We start from the raw sequence: 21,184 nt of genomic DNA on the forward strand, positions 1-21,184 counted from the left end.
TCAAGCGAGTAGAAGATGAGGCAGTTAACCCCTCTTTTCGGTGCACACTTCACTCACAACTTAAAAAATAGGTTGGAATATTGTTTGTGAATGTATTGCACCGAGCACAGACTACATACTATTCACCGAGATCAAGACTTGCAGTTGATTTTCAAGAACATTTAGATTGTGATATTAATAATGGCCGAAGACGTGCAAAGACATTCAGTACATACTTTAGTATTCAGATCCCTTAAGAGGTCTCATGATATGTTCCTAGCAAATCAGGGGCTTCTGCCCCCCGTTGACGAAAAAGCGTAAGCACAAACAAAAGCTGGACTCGTTTCCAGTCTATATGCCGAGGGTGTAGAAATGAAATTTATATAAAATATATATTTGCGGTTTTAGAGAGAATGTAAGACGCACAGTTAAAGCAAGAGATTTTTATGGACTAGTTTTTGACGACGTTAAGAAAATGCAAGCAATGAAGAACCTCAGAGAAGCTGAAGCAGGACCAAATCCTCCACCGCCAGGGACAGATCATCAAGAGAATAGCATCAATGAGAACGCAGTGGTTCCATATATGGAAGCCCCACTGGCAACTAGAGGGCAACAAAATAACCAGAACCAACTAGCGAATATTATTAAAAAATCGCCCGCTATGCCTAAACCCAAATGGCATCCACCGTGGAAGTTGTACAGAGTGATTGCTGGGCATTTGGGGTGGGTTCGTTGTGTCGCTCTGGAACCTGGAAATGAGGTAATTATGCTCGTTATGATATTCCTATCCTTCCTGGGTCTCAGTCAAAGTGTGAAGTAAAAATTTTTAAACATCGTTTATTTCATTACGTTTCGGCTAGAAAACAGCGCCATCATCAGATTTAAAATTTACACAAACTACAAACACCAATTCACAATTAAAACATGTTGTATAAAAATTATAATTTTAAGTGTTAAAACATTCGTCAGTTTTTGACGGAAAAATTTCTTCCTTTTGGGAGAGCAAAACACCGGAAAAACTTACCTCATAATTGGTAAAAATCAACGTCCTTTTAGGGCTTTGTCTTCTTAAAAACCTTGAGTTTGTCTGAACTATTTTCTACATTTGCGAGAGTGGTATGCATGTATTGAGATAAGCAGAAATAGTTTGAATTTTTCTCTAGTGTACCGGGTGTTTCATACTTATGGCTTTATTATATATATCTGTATCTGATCTGAAATTTACTGCTTTTGCATGTTTTTTTATCTGTATCATTTCTTGGATTCTTCTTTTATGATACTTTGTTTCCCTAATTAAAATATCTGCGTTGTCAAAATCAAAATTATGCATCATTTGGTGTGCATGTTGTGTTAATGCTGTTTTATTTTCACTAGTATTTCTCAGACTGTATTTATGTTCGTACATTCTCTTTTTTAAATATTGTTTAGTTCACTCTATATACTAAACAATTCACTCTATATACAGTATTTGGTATATCCGTTTTGTCAGTTTTTGGTTTCAGTCTTGGGAAACATTCAGTTGATATCAGAGTTTTTTCCGCAATTCTAATGTTGTGTGGCTTTAGTACTTTTGAAACTTTCCTACTGATTTCTGGAATATATGGTAGTGATATATATGTATTGTTTCTTTGTTCCTCATTATTATTATATTTAGTTGAGTTGTAAATTTTGTTAATTCTTCACTTTATTATTGGTTCCGAAATTTTTTTTGGGTAGTTATTATTAAGTAGTGTTTTTCTGATTTTTTTTTAAATGTTCTTGTCTTTAATTTGGGTGTGATAATTTTATAGCTCTATCTGTAAGTGCAGTTATTACGCATTTTTATATTTTTGGGGTGCATATGAATTATAGTTTAAATATCTTCCTTACCAAACTTCTTTTGATACCAATTTGTTTTTATTTCACCTGAATTATCATAATTTACTGTTATGTCTAAAAAATGTATTGATTGATTTTTATCCTTTTCTATTGTAAATTTTATAGTGTCGTGGAAATTGTTGAATTTATATGGGGTATATTGAACTTTATCTTTGGGTAAACGCATTAAGCAATCATCTACATAGCATCTAAAGAAAGTTGGCTTATAATTTAGGCTTGTTATTATGTTTTTTTCCAAGCTTTCCATAACAAGGTTTGCAATTGTTGCTGATATGGGGGAACCCATCGCTACACCGTATATTTGTGAATAATATTTGTCTTCAAGCTTGAAATATGTAGATTTTAGGCATAGTTCTACCGCTTCAATAAATTCTTTTTCCGGAATTGTTGAATGTTGTTCGATTTTCTTCCATTTATTTCTTATACATTCGATTGCATATTCAATTGGGATATTGGCATATAATGATGTTACATCAAGCGATACTAAACGGTGATTTTGTGGTCGATAAATTCACAGAAATTCCAACAGTCTTTAATATGATATTCTGATTGTCCTACAAGTTGTAAGTCCGTATATTACTGGTGCTTGGCCGTTACTGCAGTACAGTGTTCGTTTTGTTTCTTCAGTTATGTAGTTCTGTTTAAACCGAAAATTTATTATTTTAGTTAGTTTTGTTTGTTTATTATTGGTTAAATATTTTTTTCCTGTTTATATGTATTGATGTCATTTAGTAAGGCTAACATTTTTGTTTGGTATTCGTTTTTAAGCATAATTACTGTTTTATTACATTTATCTGCTGTTAGAACACATATATTTGAATTTTTATTTAGGAATTGTTTGTTTAAAAGTTGTTAATATGTTACATAATTTGTTTCTGACATTAATCTTTAGTTCATTGTTTAGTGAAAAGATTCAATTTTGGACTTTTGTTATGATGTTATCAATTGGTTTATATTGAGATTTATTTGGGGAAAACTTTGGTCCAAGCGATAAAATATACATTACCGGATTTGGTATGTAAATATGCTCTTGTAGATTTCCTTGTACTGTGTTTGTCTGACTTGTTTCTCTTTGTGCGTTCACCCCCAATAAACCCCTACAAACCTTTGCTAAAATAAAACAGCAGCACCAAAATATGAATCTATGTGGCGCCTCTGCTTCTGTACATTGGCATTTTCTGTATTTATATAGTGGTTGGTTTAATAATTTTCGTCCGTAATTTCAGTGGTTCGCAACTGGAGCAGCAGACAGAATTATAAAAATTTGGGATTTGGCCTCCGGCCAACTGAAAGTATCATTGACTGGCCACGTTAGCACAGTAAGAGGGCTGGCTGTAAGTACAAGACACCCTTACTTGTTCAGCTGCGGAGAAGACCGACAAGTAAAGTGCTGGGATTTAGAATACAACAAAGTAAGCCCGTTTTATCAAGCTAACATTATAGAAAATTGTGTTTATTTGAAAGGTTTTTATTGCAGGTTATTCGACATTATCATGGCCATTTATCTGCCGTATATTCCTTGGCTTTGCACCCCACAATCGATGTGCTGCTGTCAGCAGGCCGAGACTCAACAGCGAGGGTATGGGACATGAGAACCAAGGCGAATATCCACACTTTAACCGGTAGGCTTAGCGAGTGGTACTCTGAACTATCGTTTATGCGTAAAATTGTTTCAGGCCATTCTCACACAGTGGCGAAAGTAATCGCACAGGCTTCTGAGCCGCAGGTCATTACAGGCTCGCATGACACCACTATTCGCCTGTGGGATTTAGCGGCTGGAAAGTCCATTTGCACTTTAACAAATCACAAAAAGAGTGTCAGGGATTTGGTGTTCCATCCCACCCTGTAAGTAAAATTGCAGGATCTTCGATTAACCTATTTGGTATCATGTAACATTTCTTCCCATAGAAATATGTTTGCGTCTGGTTCTCCCGATAACATCAAGCAATGGAAATGCCCTGATGGCAAATTCATTCAGAACTTATCTGGTCACAATGCCATCATCAATTGTTTAGCTGTAAATGCTGAAAGTGTCTTAGTGTCCGGCGGCGACAATGGAACTTTACATTTTTGGGACTGGCGTACAGGTAATTAGTAAAAACCATTCGAAGCGAGCAGATAAGGTGTTAAAGATGGCGTTTCCAAATAGGGTACAATTTCCAAAGGCTGCAAGCCCCCGTTCAACCCGGTTCAATGGACAGTGAGGCCGGTATTTTCTCAATGACTTTCGACAATTCCGGTTCGAGGCTGATTACTACTGAAGCGGACAAGACTATTAAGATCTACAAGGAGGATGACACTGCCACTGAAGAAACCCACCCTATTAACTGGAAACCCGACATTCTGAAGAGAAGGAAGTTCTAATTTTTATACTTGATGACCAAGTAAGTTTGTATTATCTATTGATTGAAGATACAAAACGGTAATCGAAGAATACACAATTTATTTCGATATATTTCCATTCCTTAATATACCTTCACTTTATAAAGCAAATAAATAACATATAACAAAGGAAAACAAGTTGCAATTAAATGCATCAGAACGTGGTGCTGCGTTGCTTCGCACTGCGTCTACTTTGCCTTCAGTTTGGATGTGTTCTGGTTCACCAGAAAGAATCCAAGCTGTTGCAATGATAAGGCAAGAACGATTTGTCCAAATATGAAACCCACTCGTTGAGACCAAGTAAGGATTTTATATATTGGGTATAACCAAAACCCATGAAGAAAATATACTGACAAATACCTGCAATATAAAACGAATAGAAATGTTTCGAAAATAGTCACATTATTTACTTACAAGGTTTGGTAAATGGCGCAATATAATATTAAAATAGCAGCGGCTCGCTTCTTCGTGATTGCAACATTTTGTATGTTGTTGTATTTAAATTGGCTTATCACTTCAATAATTAGCGGGAATATTATAAAGGTATGCAGCGCATGATTCATCCATGGCGGATAAAACTCATCTGTAATTGAAATTGTATGTATGGAAATTTTAAGCGTTATTGGAAGTTTACCAATCGTTTTCGGAAAAATCAGTTCCCTGTCTATGTGCCAGATGCCCCAAAAAATACAAGCCACAATTAAGGCACTAGGAAAGACCAATGAAGGGAAAATTGATAATCTAATTTTCTCAATTCCAGACTGAATCCTGGAAATGTTTGCTAGTTTCAAGACTTCGTCTACAATAGCCAGTAAAAGGAATATAATTTGCAGAATCTACAAAAAATTCAACAACACCTCAATTAATTTGTTAAATGTTTATTTTTTGGGAAATCCGCTTTAATAGATCTGACCGTTGTTCGGTAATAATTGATCTGGAACATTATTGTAAAGTTTAACTTTTTTTTCGTTTGCATCGTTTATCTTGCAATTACTGCTATCCATTGATTAATTAACTTGGAGCAATGTCTCGTCGCCGCATAATTAGCTAATTAACTTTAAAAAGGCCGCTTATAAAAAGGATCGAATTACCACGTCATTTTGTAACTGATGTAATTACATAAAAAGTCTATTATCTGCAATCAGTAAATATACAGGGGGAGTTTTTCTCATTTTTTTATTTTATTTATTATTTTTATTTTCATTTCATTATTTTCTTTTTCTAAAATTTGACAGCTGTCAAGAGATATTTGGGAAAAACTTATTTATGGTCAATTTTTAAATTACTCCTACTTCCGTTGATATTAATTTGGCAGGAAAATATTAAGTAGAAAACTTGTAGGAAATTGAATTCTAAACAAAATGGCATAAGATATTTCTCTAAAATAACTGTAATTTTTGACGTATAACACCAATTTGAGTTTTTTTAAATGACAACCATACTTGATTATTGCTTTGCCGAATAGAGCATTTTATTACGATTTCTGCGATATATCACATCGTTAGGTTTTTTTCGAAAATTAAGTGTCTGCAAACAATGTATACCTACTTTTTCAATTTAGTTGATCGAAGTTAGCCATGGAAAATATATAAGACATTGGATAAGACTATATATAAGCATTGTTTCCATAGTGACAAATAATTGTATGTTGTATTTTTAGCTTAAATTGGACAAATCGATACTTAAATAAAAAAAAACAGGTTTTTGTTTGTTCAGCTAATCTTGAATAGCTTAAATTTTTTCTTTAGCGTTTCGGTTATATTTCTGGAATTAATTGAAACACGTTTTAGCAATATTTAAAGGCTCCTTTATTTTGATTTATTTTCCTGACTACGTGTACTTGTTATAATATTCCTATCTTTCCTGGGTCTCAGTCAAAGTGTGAAGTAAAAATTTTGAAACTCGTTTATTTCATTACGTTTCGGCGAGATAACAGCGCCATCATCAGATTTAAAATTTACACAAACTACAAACACCAATTCACAATTAAAACATGATGTAAAAAATTATAAATTACAAAGTGTTAAAACATGCATCAGTTTTTGAAGAAAAAAATTCTTCCTTTTGGGAGAGCAAAACACCGAAAAACTTACCGCATGATTGGTAAAAATCGACGCTCTTTTAGGGGATTGCCTTCTTGAAAAATTCAGTTTGATTGAATTATTTTCTACATTTGCGAGAGTGGTATGCATGTATTGAGATAAGCAGAAATAGTTTTAATTTTTCACTAGTGTACCGAGTGTTCCATACTTAAGGCTTTATTAGGGTTTGGTAAATGTTGCTAAGGTTGTCGGTATCTGATCTGAAATTTACTGCTTTTGCATGTTTTTTTATTTGTATCATTTCTTGGATTCTTCATTTATGATAATTTGTTTCCCTAATTAATATATCTGCGTTGTCCAAATCAAAATTATGTAACATTTGGTGTGCATGTTGTACGACCAATCGTCAACAATGTAGGTACACCAACTTACAACTTATCAAAGTTCTTCTCCACAATTCTAAGAAATGTCTTAGGACAGTCAGAGTATCATATTAAAGACTCTTGGAATTTCTGTGAATTTATCAAAAACCAAAAAATACCACAAAATCACTGTTTAGTATCGCTTGATGTAACATTATTATATACCAATATCCCAATTGAATATGCAATCGAATGTATAAGAAATAAATGGAAGGAAATCGAACAACATTCAACAGTTCAAGAAAAAGAATTTATTGAAGCGATAGAACTATGCCTAAAATCTACATGTCACGTTTGAAGACAAATATTATTCACAAATATACGGTGTAGCAATGTATATCAGCAACAATTGCAAACCTTGTTATGGAAAGCTTGGAAAAAAACATAATAACAAGCCTAAATTATAAACCAATTTTCTTTAAACGCTATCTAGATGATTGCTTAATGTTTTTATCCAAAGATAAAGTTCAATATACCGTAGATAAATTCAACAATTTTCACGACACTATAAAATTTACAATAGAAAAGGATAAAAATCAATCAATTTATTTTTTAGACATAACAGTAAATTATGATAATTCAGGTGAAATAAAAATAAATTGGTATACAAAACAAGTTTGGTCAGGAAGATATTTAAACTATAATTCATATGGACCCCAAAAATATAAAGAAAGCGTAATAACTGCACTTACAGATAGAGCTATAAAATTATCATACCCAAATTACAGATAAGAAAATTTTTAAAAAATCAGAAAAATATTACTTAATAATAACTACCCAAAAATTTTTTCTGAACCAATAATAAAGCAAAAAATTAACAAAATTTACAACTCAACTAAATATAACAATAATGAGGAACAAAGAAACAATACATATATATCACTACCATATATTCCAGAAATCAATAGGAAAGTTTCAAAAGTACTAAAGCCACACAACATTAGAATTGCAGAAAAAACAAAAAACAACTTATCAACTGAATGTTTGCCAAGACTGAAACCAAAAACTGACAAAATGGATATACCAAATACTGTATATAGAGTGAATTGTTTAGAATGTGATAATACATATAGGGCAAACTAAACAATATTAAAAAAAGAGAATGTACGAACATACAGTCTGAGAAATACTACTGAAAATAAAACAGCATTAATACAACATGCACACCAAATATTACATAATTTTGATTTTGACAACGCAGATATATTAATTAGGGAAACAAATTAGCATAAAAGAAGAATCCAAGAAATGATACCAATAAAAAAACATGCAAAAGCAGGAAATTTCAGATCATATACCGACAACCTTAGCAACATTTACCAAACCCCAATAAAGCCATAAGTATGGAACACCCGGTACACTAGTGAAAAATTAAAACTATTTCTGCTTATCTCAATACATGCATACCACTCTCGCAAATGTAGAAAATAATTCAATCAAACTCAAGTTTTCAAGAAGGCAAACCCCTAAAAGAGCGTCGATTTTTACCAGTTACCAAGTTTTTCCGGTGTTTTGCTCTCAGGAAGAATTTTTTCCCTCAAAAACTGATGAATGTTTTAACACTTTGTAAATTATATTTTTTATACAACATGCTCTAATTGTGAATATCATTTAAAGGCATATGTATAGAGTGTATTTTGGTAATGAATGGGTTTATTTTGCATTAAATCTTCTTCCTACTTTCTTTCTCGTTTACAGAAGAGAAGTACATATTTTAAGTCCACAGCTTTAAGATCGTTAATGTTATAAAAAAATTGATGCGATTATTCTGCAATTAAAAACATTATTCGAAAAATTTATGAATCGATGAGAAACTTTTGGACATAATCGCATTTCAAGAAAATTACTCAAAATTATATAAAAAACAGCAAAGGCATCCAAATGAAGATACAGATGATTTTGAAGCACATCAAGCAAAACAGCAGAGTTGGTTCTGTTCTGATTTAAAAAAATCCCGCTACTGGCTCAAAACATGCGACCGAGGCAGATTTAGACTCTTGAGGGTCTAAATCTAGCTAGCAGTTCGGGTCTCTTCCTTTTTAAATGATTAGTGAAAATCACTTGGGTGGCATCTAGAACTTTGGGCTGGAAAACTATGGAAACTACGCTCAAAATTCTAAATTCGGTCGAAGATATTTCACTATGAACCTAAATCTGAAAAGGTTCAATACATAGTTCCGTATAAACTCGTTAATCAAATGTAATTGTTTTTGCAGCATGCCGAATCATTAATGGGTAAATCCAGCCCTGCACATTCAATTTTTAAATCTGCAAAACGCTGGTAGATTTATGCGGTTTAAGTGTTGGCCATCCTGTACAAATAACTCTTTTTGCATTATAAAAACGATATATCAAGACAATTAACCTGATTTAATCATTAAAATTACGTTATCCGGATTTAATCCGTTGTTTAATTTGCATGTCAGGACATAGGACATAATTTTTTAAAAACTTTGAACCGCGATTACAAACAGTAATAAATCTATGCAAAACGCATATTTACAAATATTTTGTTTTGGCACTGAACTGATAAAGTTTTGCTAATGATAAGAAAATGAATTTTAAAATATGTAGTAATTTTTTCTGAAGAAACACTCGAAAAAGGAAATATTTGTACATCTGTGACCCAGATTGTTCAGATTTACTTGTTTAGTCTCTGATAAAATACACGTTTGCTGTTATCACAGAAGATTAAAAAACGAGTTTTGTTTTTTATTTAATATTTCATTAATGTTTCTATACGGATAATAAAAAGCATATGGACACACAGACATTAGGACTATGGAAAATTACATATTAATACTTAAGTCATGCAATAAACAAACCATTTTGGGAAAAAGAACACCAAATGAATTGTTGCTCAACTAAAATACTAGTTTTTTTACCGAAAATTAGTTGTTTTTTTTTTCAACGCAACAATACATTAATACTCAATTTTCTCTTTTAACATAATAGTAAACATATTTTCATTACTACAACACACCTCGGTTGACTTTCGAATAGGTATAGTTTTAAAAAACTAAATAAACATCAGACAGCCGAATATTTCTTAAACATGAAAAATGGGGTTTCCAAAAAAAATAGTTCAACATACTTACAAAGTTCCATATTGTAAAATAAAACATTGAAAACTTCTTAATTATAATCAATAATTGATATTTAGGGTTTTCAGGGAAGTTTGCCCCATTCAGTTTCAGGCTGTGGTATACGATTGTGAATAGATAAAATCCTAAAATCACTCCATAGAGAAGTATTGAAGCCAAACTACCACCTTTTTTCTTGCTTTCAACATTCTGATCTTGAACGTTTCGATTGTATGAATCTACGCGAGACATTTTCCGACATAAAAGTATCGTGCGCCAACTGTTACTTACTACACGTTTGATATTACCGATAGAGAGAAGTTTTAAGCAAGTGAAGTGAAAATCTGACCTTGACCAACTGAGTTCAAGCCCAAACCATTGAAAATAATTGTCTGTCGACTTGTTCTGCTTTGGTAAAATACAGGGTGAGTCAGCGAAGCGAGACCCCCCTTCTTAGATCGTACAGAAATAGCGACTGAAAAAAAACGTTCATATAAAAGTGTTGTTGTTGAGGTTCTACATTGAATTCGAAGCATTTTGGTATAACATATTAAGTGAATTAATTCAATGGTTTTGGACATGACGACATTTAAATATGTGAACGCAACAAAAGTAAACTTTCTTATAATTTTTTAAAATAAAGTAAACGATATTCTTTGAGAACAAATCAAAAACAAAAAACAGATCATTTGCTTTAATATTCCTTTAAAATTGTATCATTTGCTGTTATTATTATTAAGTAAAAAATTAATCATAGTCCAATATACAGGGTGTTCCGTAAATATGTTAAAATATTTTAACAGCGTGTTCTCCCAGTCATTTTAGAGGGGGGTCTTCCTGATAATTTTTAAATTTAAGGTCTCATTTTTGATATATTTGATCTCCAAAATGGCGAAAAATATTAGTTTTTGGTGTTTTTATTTAAAACGGTTAAACATAGAAACTTCAATTTTAATACACATTATAAGCTAATTGAGTGCCATTCTATGGCAGTGTTTTGTAGTTCAGTTTACTTTCATACAGGGTAGAAATGTGGAACCCCTACTTTTGTTTGGTCCGGAACTTTTTTGTGTGCACCTAAACTTTTATCAACATAATTTTTTAAATTACTACAAGTTATTGATCAACTTTTTATCCCTTATTGTTTTTTCCTAAGGGCACTAGTTTGCACGCAAAAAAATTAATCGTTTCGGCTTAACTTAATTACTTACACATTTTGAGAACGACAAAGAAAACTGTTTAATTTTTTTCGGGCAAACTAGTGGTCTTAGGAGAAAACAATAAGAGATAAAAAAAGTTGGTACATAACTTGTAGTAATTAACAAAATTGTGGGATTTATTAAAAAAACGAAAAATTAACTTTACTGGCATAATTTTACTTTGAGCTACCCTGTATGCTCCAAAGTAACAGAAACAAATGCTTTGTTAACAACCACAACACTTTTATATAAACGTTTTTTTTGTCGCTATTCGGTATTCGATGTCGGGGAGGCTCGCTTCCATGATTCACCCTGTATACAAGGATGGTGCAAAGTACATGACTTTTATAGACCCTATAATTATATAGGGTGTCCCATAAGCACATGATAAAAATGGTACTGCGACATTCTTTAGTTCAAAAGAAGTCAATCTTACCTAGCTTTTATTAAGAAAAAATTATTGGCTTCTCTACTATTGAGAGTCAAGGTTCTTTAAAAAACATTCGATTTTTTGTAATATCTGAAGAATGGTAGATTTCAATGAAACTTGCTGTGGATTTGATCCTACTTAAGGCTCATGTTTTGATAAAGCTTAGATAGTGAGGAATTATTGCTTGTCTTTGTACAAAAAGTTTCAGAACTTTTTCCTTGTTAGGTGTAATCAATTCATTTTTTGTGACGATAAACATTAAACTTTTCTCGATATTTTCGTTCTCTTCTACTTCCTTGCTATTAACAATGCCTCCAATATATTCTAATTTTTCTATAGGCATTTATTTTGTTAATAACCATACAACTGGAAACAGCTTGGAATAAAAAAATCCATCAAACTGTAGTTCCTATATAACATCGTTGATTTCACTCGGCTGGTTGTCGCTTCAAAATTAATTAATTTTAATAATTTAAAATATATCTAAATGTATTACCTAGAGTAATTCAAAAGTAAACTAGACAATTTTCCTCAATCAGTATTACAATACAACTTCTGCTTCTTAGACACATTTGTAAAGGGTTAGTAGTAGGAATACGTTTTTTTTCAATCAGTTATAATTAATCACTAAGTAATCAATCATTAAAAAATCACTTGTCGATTCATAGTGAATAATTCGCCTACTCATAGGCTCTCGCAAAGGCATCAGAAGCAGACACTAAAACTTGCAGAATGCATTTCTGATTCAGCTCAGGAGCACGCTGAATGGCTTGACTAATTTCGCTATTCAAGTGCGTTAATTCCTTGAGACTATTGGCCAATTTTTGAATGTCTTGAACATCTTTGTGCAGACTCGAAATGTGGTTTAAAACCTTGCCGAGCTTTTCAAGAGTAGTGTGAAGCTGATTGAATTCCTGCTGAGATTCTATAGGCTGAACATTACTGATGGAGACCTGTTCTAGTTGACTCGAAAGAATGTTGGAAAAGTCCTGTTGTTTGGCAGTTATATTGCAGCTGGAATATAACTGCTCCAGCTCACTCAGGGTGATTTTAAACCTTTGAAGCCACTCATTGCACTCAACTGCGTCTTCGAATGATCTGATTCTAGAGTTAGTTTGCTCTAAGGTGTTTTTCGCCATTTGCAGACTGTGACTTTGCTGCAACATCTGATCATTCATAGACTGTACATGTTGGGCGATTTGATTTTCAATGAACTGCTGCTTCAATAACGCTTGCAAGTACTTGTTATAGGTCAGTCTCAATTCCAAATCATCCCCAACAGGAGCAATATTGCTCTTGATGTGTGGTTCGTCTAATGTTGATTTTACTGCAGTCAAGGTGGATACATCTGATGCTTGGGGGCCTTGAGAGCGTTGCGTGGCATTTAGTGATCTGAATTTTTCAATACGCTTATGGGAACTTGTCAGCTTTCGGTTGCTCATTGCGTTTACAAGCGATTATCACTGTTTACACCGTTAATACAAAAGCAAATGTTTTAAAAAATTAAGGTTAAGCACTGAACTCGAGTAGTCATTACATCATTGCCACACTTCACAGAGCTTCATATTCTGTAATCTATGATTGTTGGGATAGAGAGAGTTGACGTGATTTTTGTTTTTTTTATGGAAAAGTAGTAATTTCAAGGATAGTTCAAATATTATGGATTATTGATAAAATTGAAAAAAAAACGCGAAAATCCAACATACATACAGAACATGAACAGCAAAAAACACTTTAAATTAAGCAGTTTAAGGGAAAGAATTTCTGGATGGTCCATAAATTAATCCAAAAATACTTACAGTTTGAGGACCATCACGATTTTCAAGCTAAATTTCGAGCGGTATTGCCAAATTGCGCAAAACATTCTATTTTCAATTCGTTTCTAGGATGGATGAATATCTCCTAGGGGCAAAACTGTTTATAAATGGGTAAAATACGGGCAATACCACATTTTATGATGCGACAGGTGATGAAAGAAGCAAATATCCGTCTGACTGCTCGTAACTTTGGCAACAAAGAAAGCTAGGTTAGTTTCATCGTTTCCTGTCTCTGTCAGTCTACTTGTCTTCATCTATGCTGTCAGTTTTAGCCAGAGCTTGTCATCAGACTGTTCTCTGTTATTATTTAAAGTCTGCCCTTAAAAGTATCTGTGAGTTTAATTAAACCAACGCGAGATTCTCTATCATTTCGTCTTCAAAGTGAATTTGGTTTTTTGTCCAGGCAACCGTTTTAATGACGATAAGTGGGGGCTCATCAAAATTTCTGTCTAAGATGGGACTAAAAGGCCACATTTCACCAGGAATGAGGTGCCAGAAATGTCTTGAATATGGACATTGGTCATTCCAATGTATAGCGCCGCGTAAGTTTGCATATAGATCTTCAAGATCGGAACTTCTCGAGCGAGCGATGAAAGAAAGGGCAAAAAAAGCGAAAGTGCTTAAGGAGACATTAACAAGGAAGATGCAGCAGGCATTGGCAAAGAAGAATCCAGAAAAATCAGCAAAGAGAAGCCGGAGTTCTTTGAAAGAGAAATCTTCCAGCAAATCGAGAAAACGGAGGGACAGTTCCAGTAGCTCCAGCAGTTCAGATAGTTCAACGAGCAGTAGCAGTAGTAGTAGCAGCAGCAGCAGTAGTAGTGACGACAGCAGCACGAGCGAAGAAAGTAATTAAGTAAACGAATCTTATATATTAATTCCACTTAACAATTAATTACTTGATTTTTTAAATAAAACTTGCACCCTAAACCAACTTTTTTTTTATTTCAAATAAAACAAACACCTGTTTTAACAAATATATTTATTTAAAAGTGGTTGGATTTACTGAAAACATCGATCTGAACTGGATGCTCAAAACTTACTTGTCACAATGTGGTTGTTAGTATCGTTTTATGTATGGAGTGTGAAGTCAACTTTTCAATACAGTACTTTGTATTTGTTTTGCTGCCCTACAAACAATTAAATAAATCGGACACGTGCCAAGTATAGAAGGATGAGCGTTTTTTTACAGTTAAATTCCCAATATTTTACTTTTTTCCCTCATATTCCCTTTGCTTCTGGAAGGTTCAAGCAAAAATCTTTCAAAATTCCTTTAACTAGCAACTTTTAGATAAAATTATTGTTAGAGTGTTATATTAGGACCCCGTATCTCTAAAACTAGAGCTAGAGCCTTTCAACTTATATAGTAAAATACATATCCATAACGTTGGAGATAAAATGTGTCCTTAAAAATATCGTCTTGAAACGGTTTAATACATTTTTAGAAACAAAAAAACCACGAACAGCCAAACATTGTAGCCGTTTTACCCCTATCAAAAAACACTTTTTCATAAGTATTCATTTTTTGGAAAGTGTTTAAGATATTTAAGTGCTGAAATAAACAACCCAATTCACTTTTCTTAACTAAAATTTAAAGAAATTGATAACGAACTAAGATAACTTAATTCACTTAGAAACTTTCTTCCTTACACTTTTTTGATAAACGCAACGATTTCAAAATAAAAAAATTAAATGTTAAATATTTTATTGGATTTGCTCTAGATGTAAGACGTGAATTCTTAGAACAGTAAGCGCAATTCAGTAAAATTATTAATTTTAAGTTCAATATTTAATAAGCAGGCAAATCTTAGGGTTATTGTTTGATATATGAAACTTTCAGTATCTTGAGAGCCTCCTTTTCTAGAAATATTAAACATTTCAAGTCACTACTTGTGAGTGAGTTCAGCTGAATCATTAATTTTGAAACTGATAAAATAAGCTGGTAAAATTCAGGATTTTTGGTGATTCTTATGAAACTTTTAGCGTAGTGAAAGTTAAGTGTCTTCTAAACATTTAAAAAAATAACTAAAAAAAGCAACATTTAATAAGGTGGCAAAACTCAGGGTTCTGGTTTATTTCTACGAAACTTCGACCATCTTTAGAACTCAGTGTGTTTTAACGACGGTGAAAATTTCAAGTGACTGTCTACTTTAGTTTGGAAGATGTGAACTTTTAAATAAGTGGGCACTATTCAGCAGAATCATTAATTTTTAGACCGACATCTAATAAGCCGGCCAATCTGAGAGTTTTAGGTGATTTTTATGAAACTTTCAGCTCAGCATGGGTCATCTATTTTCGAAAGATGCTGAAACTTTCAAGTCTCTACTTGCTTGAGTTAGGTAGATGCGAAATTTTAAAGGAGAGAGCGCAGTTTAAAAAAATCGATAATTTTCAGATTGGCATGGAATTGGCGGGCAAATTGGAAAATTATTGGTGATTTTCCCAAAACTTTCGGAATATTTCTGTCTTGTAATGTAAATGTTTCAAGTTGCTACTTGTTTCACTCTGGATGATGAGATATTAATTTTTCTATGAGAGAAACCAATTTAGCAGAATTATTAATATTATCAATATCAATACACTTCTATAAACCATAACAAACTTATGGGCACTTTCCTGGAAATATTATTACTATACTACTTATACCGCTCCTACCAACTTTACCAGTTTGGCAGCATGTTCAAGCAACACCCTTTCTTCTACACAATGATTTATATATGTGAAATATTTTGCTTTCCTTTACACTTAGTACTTACTCATATTTAAGGCAATCACTGTGAATTTTATACTCCATGGTGGCACTTGGTGGTATGTTTAACAACCTTTTCAACGCATCACGAATTCGAGCAATCATTGGCTGATCGGCCGAGTTTCGGTTCCAAACACTTAATATATATTCCTGATATCTCGTCGAGACTACAACACCACATATTTCATTCCCTGCCTGCAAAATGGGAACAATGCTGTTGGGCAACGCCTGTTATTTTTATGTGGCTGGTTTTTACCATAAATTGTTCCCCTAGCATTGCCATGCATAGGTTCTCCCATGCTCTGGCCGCTTGTTCTTTTTTAAGTCTAATCACCTACGAACACACACATACGCAAGGGGAATATTTAGAGAAAAGGCAAATGCATACCCATTTTCCGCCTTTCTTATTTGCAGGGTCTTCCCACATGGGCCTAATTCCTTTCTTAAACAAGTGCAAATCTCTGTGAGTTGGTATATCGTTTAATCTGAACAAGTGAGAGTACAAAGCCCACCATTGCTCGACCGTACCCACTTGCCCCACTAATCGTAAAGCTCTTCCATAGTTTTGTAAACCTAATAAATAATGTACCTACTGAATATTTTTTCACACATTTCCGCAGATCTACCTACATTGATCAAAAGTTGTACCTTGTATTTGAGATGGCCGTTTTGAGAACCACAAACAGTATGCATGCTGGAGCTTATGCTCCCCTTGCGGATAATCCACAGGGCCCAGGTCTGTTATGTTAGGGCCAATATCGTCCTCATTGTCAGAGTTATCATCATGATGATATTTCAATCTGCAAATCAGAGGCAGTTAATATAAACCCCTCCACAAGTAAATGGTGTGATTTAAAAATCTGTATGTTAAAGTAGGACAAATAATGTAAACAAAGAAGCGCGTGGATACTTACGTTTCGTATTTATTGGACATGATTTGAAACTAGTTAAGTTGAATAATATACAAAAATACTATTATCACAGTCAGGGCTTATTTTCAATCAAAGAATAATGTTTATTTTTAGCCTATTCTTTGAGTAGTAACTACGACCTTGAGCACTCTCGCGTTTTCCTCTTAAAGCTTAGGTTATCACCAGATTTGGGGCTGCCGCACAACTATTTCCAAGAGCTTTTCCTGGAATCCTTCCAAATATCACCGGTAGCCTATCGTATTAAGTTAAAATTCGGAAAATATGATCAAATATGGATTCGTAAACAATAGTAGTTCAAACGTGCACAAAAAGTAACATGCAGTCAATGTCAAATTGACATCAAACCATTACCGAAATTCTCCACGTTGTCAGCAGCGCTTGTTTTTTGACAATAAAATTCCCAAAAGTTAATTTTCGCAAAGTAATTATATTTTTACAGGTATATACAGGGTGATTCAAAATTGGCGTCATTCCTCTGGAGGTGTTGAGGAGTGCTAAAAAATTAATAAAAAAAATTATTTGCTATTAAAAACTGAGAAATTAGCAAAATCTATATTAGGAAAACGGCAACAATGCTTTTCAAGGTAATCTACCTAATTAACATTACATAAATACCTGTTGCTTCGTAATTATTTAAAACTCCGGTAACCATGGATAAATAGAGAGTGACAATAAGATAGACAGGATAAACGGTAAATTCAATAGGATTCGTTGAATGACGGAACCTATTTCGAAACTCATAACCTCGAATTATTAATTTGTTCACAAAGTACAAAAACATACGTTTGAGTTTGTAACTCCAAACAAGTGCCTGTGTAGTCAAGTTATTATGTACTCTTCTCGAGCAGCTTCTTGTAGTAGGTTAATTAACTCCTCAAATTATTCCGGTATTCGGTAATCCATTGGTTTAATGTGATCTTACATACGTGATAGGAATGTAGCTTGTATTTATTTGGTGCCTGGGAAAGCGACAGTTGTTGTGCAATGTTTTGTGTGCCCCTGAAAGGCTCTTCTACAATCATGTCCAATACTTGTTCCTCTGTGTCTGGAACCCGAACATCTTTTGTTGTCCACAATCTTCCTCGAACCACTCTCCTCGCCCCTTGTTGGCCTGAGTTCTTTCAGCTTTTGCTGTTRCTGTAGCATTTCCCCTGAACTAATCGTATATCCGCAAATTCGTGAAAGGAAATTCAAAGTAAGTCACAGTTTGACAAATTATTGTTATTATTAACAACAAATTATTGTTATTATTAATTATTATTGTTCTCGTACTGTCTAAGTGAGCCCCTATTACCCCTTAAAAGGAATGACGCCAATTTTGAATCACCCTGTAGTAAGATAACTTTAATATATTTTTTTTTATTGAGAACATAAGTGGCAAATTTATGCCTCCAAGAGCCACTTCAAAAACAAAAATAATTGAAACATTTCTCAAAAATTTCCTGAGGATGACTCAAAATCGAATCTTTTGCCACTTAGAAAACAGACTACGCCCAAAAAGACATACTAAAGTACTTTTTAACTGGTTTTTGAAGAAATAACTGTTAAACTTCGGCCTAGACAAACTAGCGCAAAATATAAAATACAACATTCCTGATAATTACCTGAAAATGAGTCAAAATCGAAACGTTGTCTACTTATAGAGCAGACTTTGGGCTACACATTAAATACCAAAGTGACTGCGTAACTTTGAAAGTTTCTGAGCAAATAAAAATAACTGCAAAAACCATATGAACTTTGCAAAACGCCTTCAAACTGCCTGCTGATGACTGAAAAGCCAAACCTGTGCTACCTTTAGTACACATTTTTTACTGCAAAATACATGCAAAGGTGACGTTCTCAATTCGTTAGTGGCTGAACAAATAATACGAATGTCCGGTCTGTAAAAAACTTCGTAAACCAAACGTATTTGGAAACTTTGTCTGATGATGACAGACAATCGAAACTGTCTACAAAAAAGGATTTATTGCCCTATAAAATGCATGCAAAAATTACTTCTTCACATCGCAAGTTACAGAGAAAAAATTTTTTTTACGAATTCTTGAGAATTTTTCTGATGATGGATATCGAAACGTTTGTCACGTTACACAAAGTTATTTATAGTAAGTTATTTATATGTACAAGTGGGCCTGAAGTTGCATACAGCATTTCTACCTATAGTATGTAGTCTAACTTTTAAAAATGTTTTTATAGCTTTTTCTTTTCCTAATCACGATTGCTGTAGTTTGCTAGAGAAACCCAAGAAATACTGGTAGATTTTTCAATAAAACTTCATTTCATTGTAAATCATTATTCCCTCTGTTTTATGGAAATATTTGTACTTTATTAATCTAGATGCCAGCAGTTTAGATATCAGTATATCTACATATCAAAACAACAGAGAATACAAAAAATACATGCTTCTTAGTAATGACTAGCTGAAGTGCGAATTGCACTTTAGCGGAACTGTTTTTTGACCCAAAAAAGAATTAATTAGGCGCTTCGGTCTTTGTGTTAGTTTACAGTGGTAATGTTACAAGAAAATACCTAATCACCAAATTTTTAAAAAAATCGACAATATCATTAGGTACTAAAAAACCTTTATTTTAGAGTTCTACACATAAAGATTTGCAAGCTTGAGGTACAGTATTATTATCAGTTAAACAATATTTACTTCTGTTATTATTTTTCACGTTCAGTTCTGTTTCTCTAACCATTTTATCATAAAAATATCTCTTTAGCCCTTCTATATTGCAAGAATATCACACGAAAATGCCTATATACATACAGGCAGTACTTACAAACTACTATAAAACTAGTTTCGTTTTAAAATATTTTTAAAATACACAGTATTCAGGACATGGTTCATTATAATCCTGAGAGGTTTTGTTTGAGACATTGGAAGTACTTTCCTATCAACATAATTTGTCTTTGGTGTTCCCATACCATTGGAAATTGCTTTCCAAATTCAAATAGGTATATAAACCGATCACACAAACAAATCAACCTACATCTAAGTAAAAGATAGGTCAATCATCAATGGGTTGGATGGTAACTGATGAACCTCTTTGGCGAGCTGATCTCTTAGTGGGATATTGCAGCATGTATTGACGAGGCGGATTAGGGCTGGGTACATAAATAACTTGCTGGGATAACTGCTTGCCTCGCAGCAAAGTCACTATCATGGACAAAATGCCAAATAGTATTGATCGAACCAATTCAATGCATGTAATCAAAATGGGCGTGCACACTTCAATAATTTTGGAAGTTTGATTCATTACTTTCAAGGAATATTCCATCAAGTATTTCACAAGGTTTATTGCCCCTGCTATTATTGTAGTCAATAACAAAGACAAGAAGATTACGGTGCTTCTTATATTCGTCAATGTTAAATTGGTTTTAATCCAACTAGTAAAACTTGAGTGAACACTACTTGAAGCATCAAGCAGGGAGGTCTTGAGATCAAAGTCTTGGGACGCACTGATACCAGACGAGTCTGCAGTCGATTGTTCACTCCGCAGTGGTCGTACAACGTCCAGTTTTAATCTCACCTCTTGTTCGGTAAATGCAACCGATTTCACTTTGAACCAATACTTGCCGAAGACTCCAATTGGCAAGACCGTCCACAAACTGTATCCTGCAGGGGCTCCAATTGTATTCGGATCAGTGATTCCGATCCAAGCAGTCTCATTGTAGAACTCTTGTTTTAACTTTCTGGTGACAACTTCGAGGTTTCCGATAAACTGCGTTTCATCCGAGTCGATTCTGACGACGTCTCGGTATGAATCCACGGCTTCCACATAACGTTTTTCCTCATAAGATCCTATAAACAATTGTGTCTTTAACATCCGTTTTGAAAACGTCTTTAGGTATTCTATTTTGGAATCTGTATCCGTGTTATTAAACGATATCTCTGTAATTTTCGTCATTTTTTTCACTGCTCAATTAGACCACCGACTATTAAACAGTAAATATAATGGATGAATCTCAATGAAGAGTACAAACTATTGATTGAGGGAAGATGAATCACAGAGAAAACATCTGACAACTAACAGCTGTTCTGAGTGGTTTCAGCGCAGCTGTCAACTTGATTGGAAAGTGAGACATTGCTGTCAGAGACAAGGAAAATTATTGTTTGTTTCTGTTGCTCTCTGGGATACAGGATAACTTCCAACCGAAACGCTTGATAAACTAGGAAGTTACCATTTATTTTAATCATGTTTTTCGGACTCAAACTGACTAATAACGCAGCTTTCAGTTAAAAAAACAAAAACAATTGTTTTAATACCAGCTAC

General features: G+C 33.5%; 5 protein-coding genes across 8 annotated transcripts; 2 read left to right on the forward strand and 3 right to left on the reverse strand.

The window, feature by feature from the left end:
• The first annotated feature begins 24 nt into the window (after window positions 1-24).
• LOC109538431 (pleiotropic regulator 1) lies at window positions 25-13,831 on the forward strand. Of its 3 annotated transcripts, XR_002172040.2 has the most exons (9): window positions 25-296; window positions 388-739; window positions 3,084-3,269; window positions 3,335-3,479; window positions 3,534-3,702; window positions 3,766-3,944; window positions 4,007-4,241; window positions 13,302-13,441; window positions 13,636-13,831. XR_002172040.2 is itself a non-coding variant. In XM_019905656.2 (8 exons), the coding sequence occupies exons 1-7, from the start codon at window positions 181-183 to the stop codon at window positions 4,219-4,221; spliced, it is 1,362 nt and encodes a 453-aa protein (XP_019761215.1). In that variant the 5' UTR covers window positions 25-180; the 3' UTR covers window positions 4,222-4,241; window positions 5,000-5,410. The 3 variants fall into 3 exon arrangements, 2 of the variants coding, with proteins under 2 accessions (XP_019761215.1, XP_019761214.1); XM_019905656.2 differs by lacking the exons at window positions 13,302-13,441; window positions 13,636-13,831 and adding an exon at window positions 5,000-5,410; XM_019905655.2 differs by lacking the exons at window positions 13,302-13,441; window positions 13,636-13,831 and having other exon boundaries at window positions 4,007-4,308.
• LOC109538432 (androgen-dependent TFPI-regulating protein) lies at window positions 4,284-10,427 on the reverse strand. The gene is made up of 4 exons (XM_019905657.2): window positions 9,802-10,427; window positions 4,874-5,075; window positions 4,654-4,822; window positions 4,284-4,599 (listed from the first exon to the last, which is right to left on the reverse strand). The coding sequence occupies exons 1-4, from the start codon at window positions 10,036-10,038 to the stop codon at window positions 4,428-4,430; spliced, it is 780 nt and encodes a 259-aa protein (XP_019761216.1). The 5' UTR covers window positions 10,039-10,427; the 3' UTR covers window positions 4,284-4,427.
• LOC109538434 (zinc finger CCHC domain-containing protein 10) lies at window positions 13,648-14,402 on the forward strand. Its single transcript, XM_019905661.2, has one exon. The coding sequence runs from the start codon at window positions 13,648-13,650 to the stop codon at window positions 14,083-14,085; it is 438 nt and encodes a 145-aa protein (XP_019761220.2). The 3' UTR covers window positions 14,086-14,402.
• Window positions 14,195-17,299, reverse strand: LOC109538433 (eukaryotic translation initiation factor 4E type 2). 2 transcript variants are annotated; one of them, XM_019905660.2, is made up of 6 exons: window positions 16,893-17,299; window positions 16,627-16,778; window positions 16,367-16,551; window positions 16,235-16,312; window positions 15,986-16,173; window positions 14,195-14,359 (listed from the first exon to the last, which is right to left on the reverse strand). In XM_019905660.2, exons 1-6 carry the CDS (start codon window positions 16,910-16,912, stop codon window positions 14,320-14,322), a joined length of 663 nt encoding a protein of 220 aa, XP_019761219.1. In that variant the 5' UTR covers window positions 16,913-17,299; the 3' UTR covers window positions 14,195-14,319. The 2 variants fall into 2 exon arrangements, with proteins under 2 accessions (XP_019761219.1, XP_019761218.1); XM_019905659.1 differs by having other exon boundaries at window positions 16,609-16,778; window positions 16,893-17,298.
• Window positions 17,300-19,184: 1,885 nt separating this feature from the next.
• Window positions 19,185-20,957, reverse strand: LOC109538424. The gene has a single exon (XM_019905648.2). The coding sequence runs from the start codon at window positions 20,816-20,818 to the stop codon at window positions 19,919-19,921; it is 900 nt and encodes a 299-aa protein (XP_019761207.1). The 5' UTR covers window positions 20,819-20,957; the 3' UTR covers window positions 19,185-19,918.
• Between the last annotated feature and the right edge of the window lie 227 nt (window positions 20,958-21,184).

The sequence above is a fragment of the Dendroctonus ponderosae genome, unplaced genomic scaffold (genome assembly GCF_020466585.1).
Source record: "Dendroctonus ponderosae isolate FM_Combo_2020 unplaced genomic scaffold, Dpon_F_20191213v2 Dpon_F_20191213_7, whole genome shotgun sequence".
Lineage (NCBI taxonomy): Eukaryota > Metazoa > Arthropoda > Insecta > Coleoptera > Curculionidae > Dendroctonus > Dendroctonus ponderosae.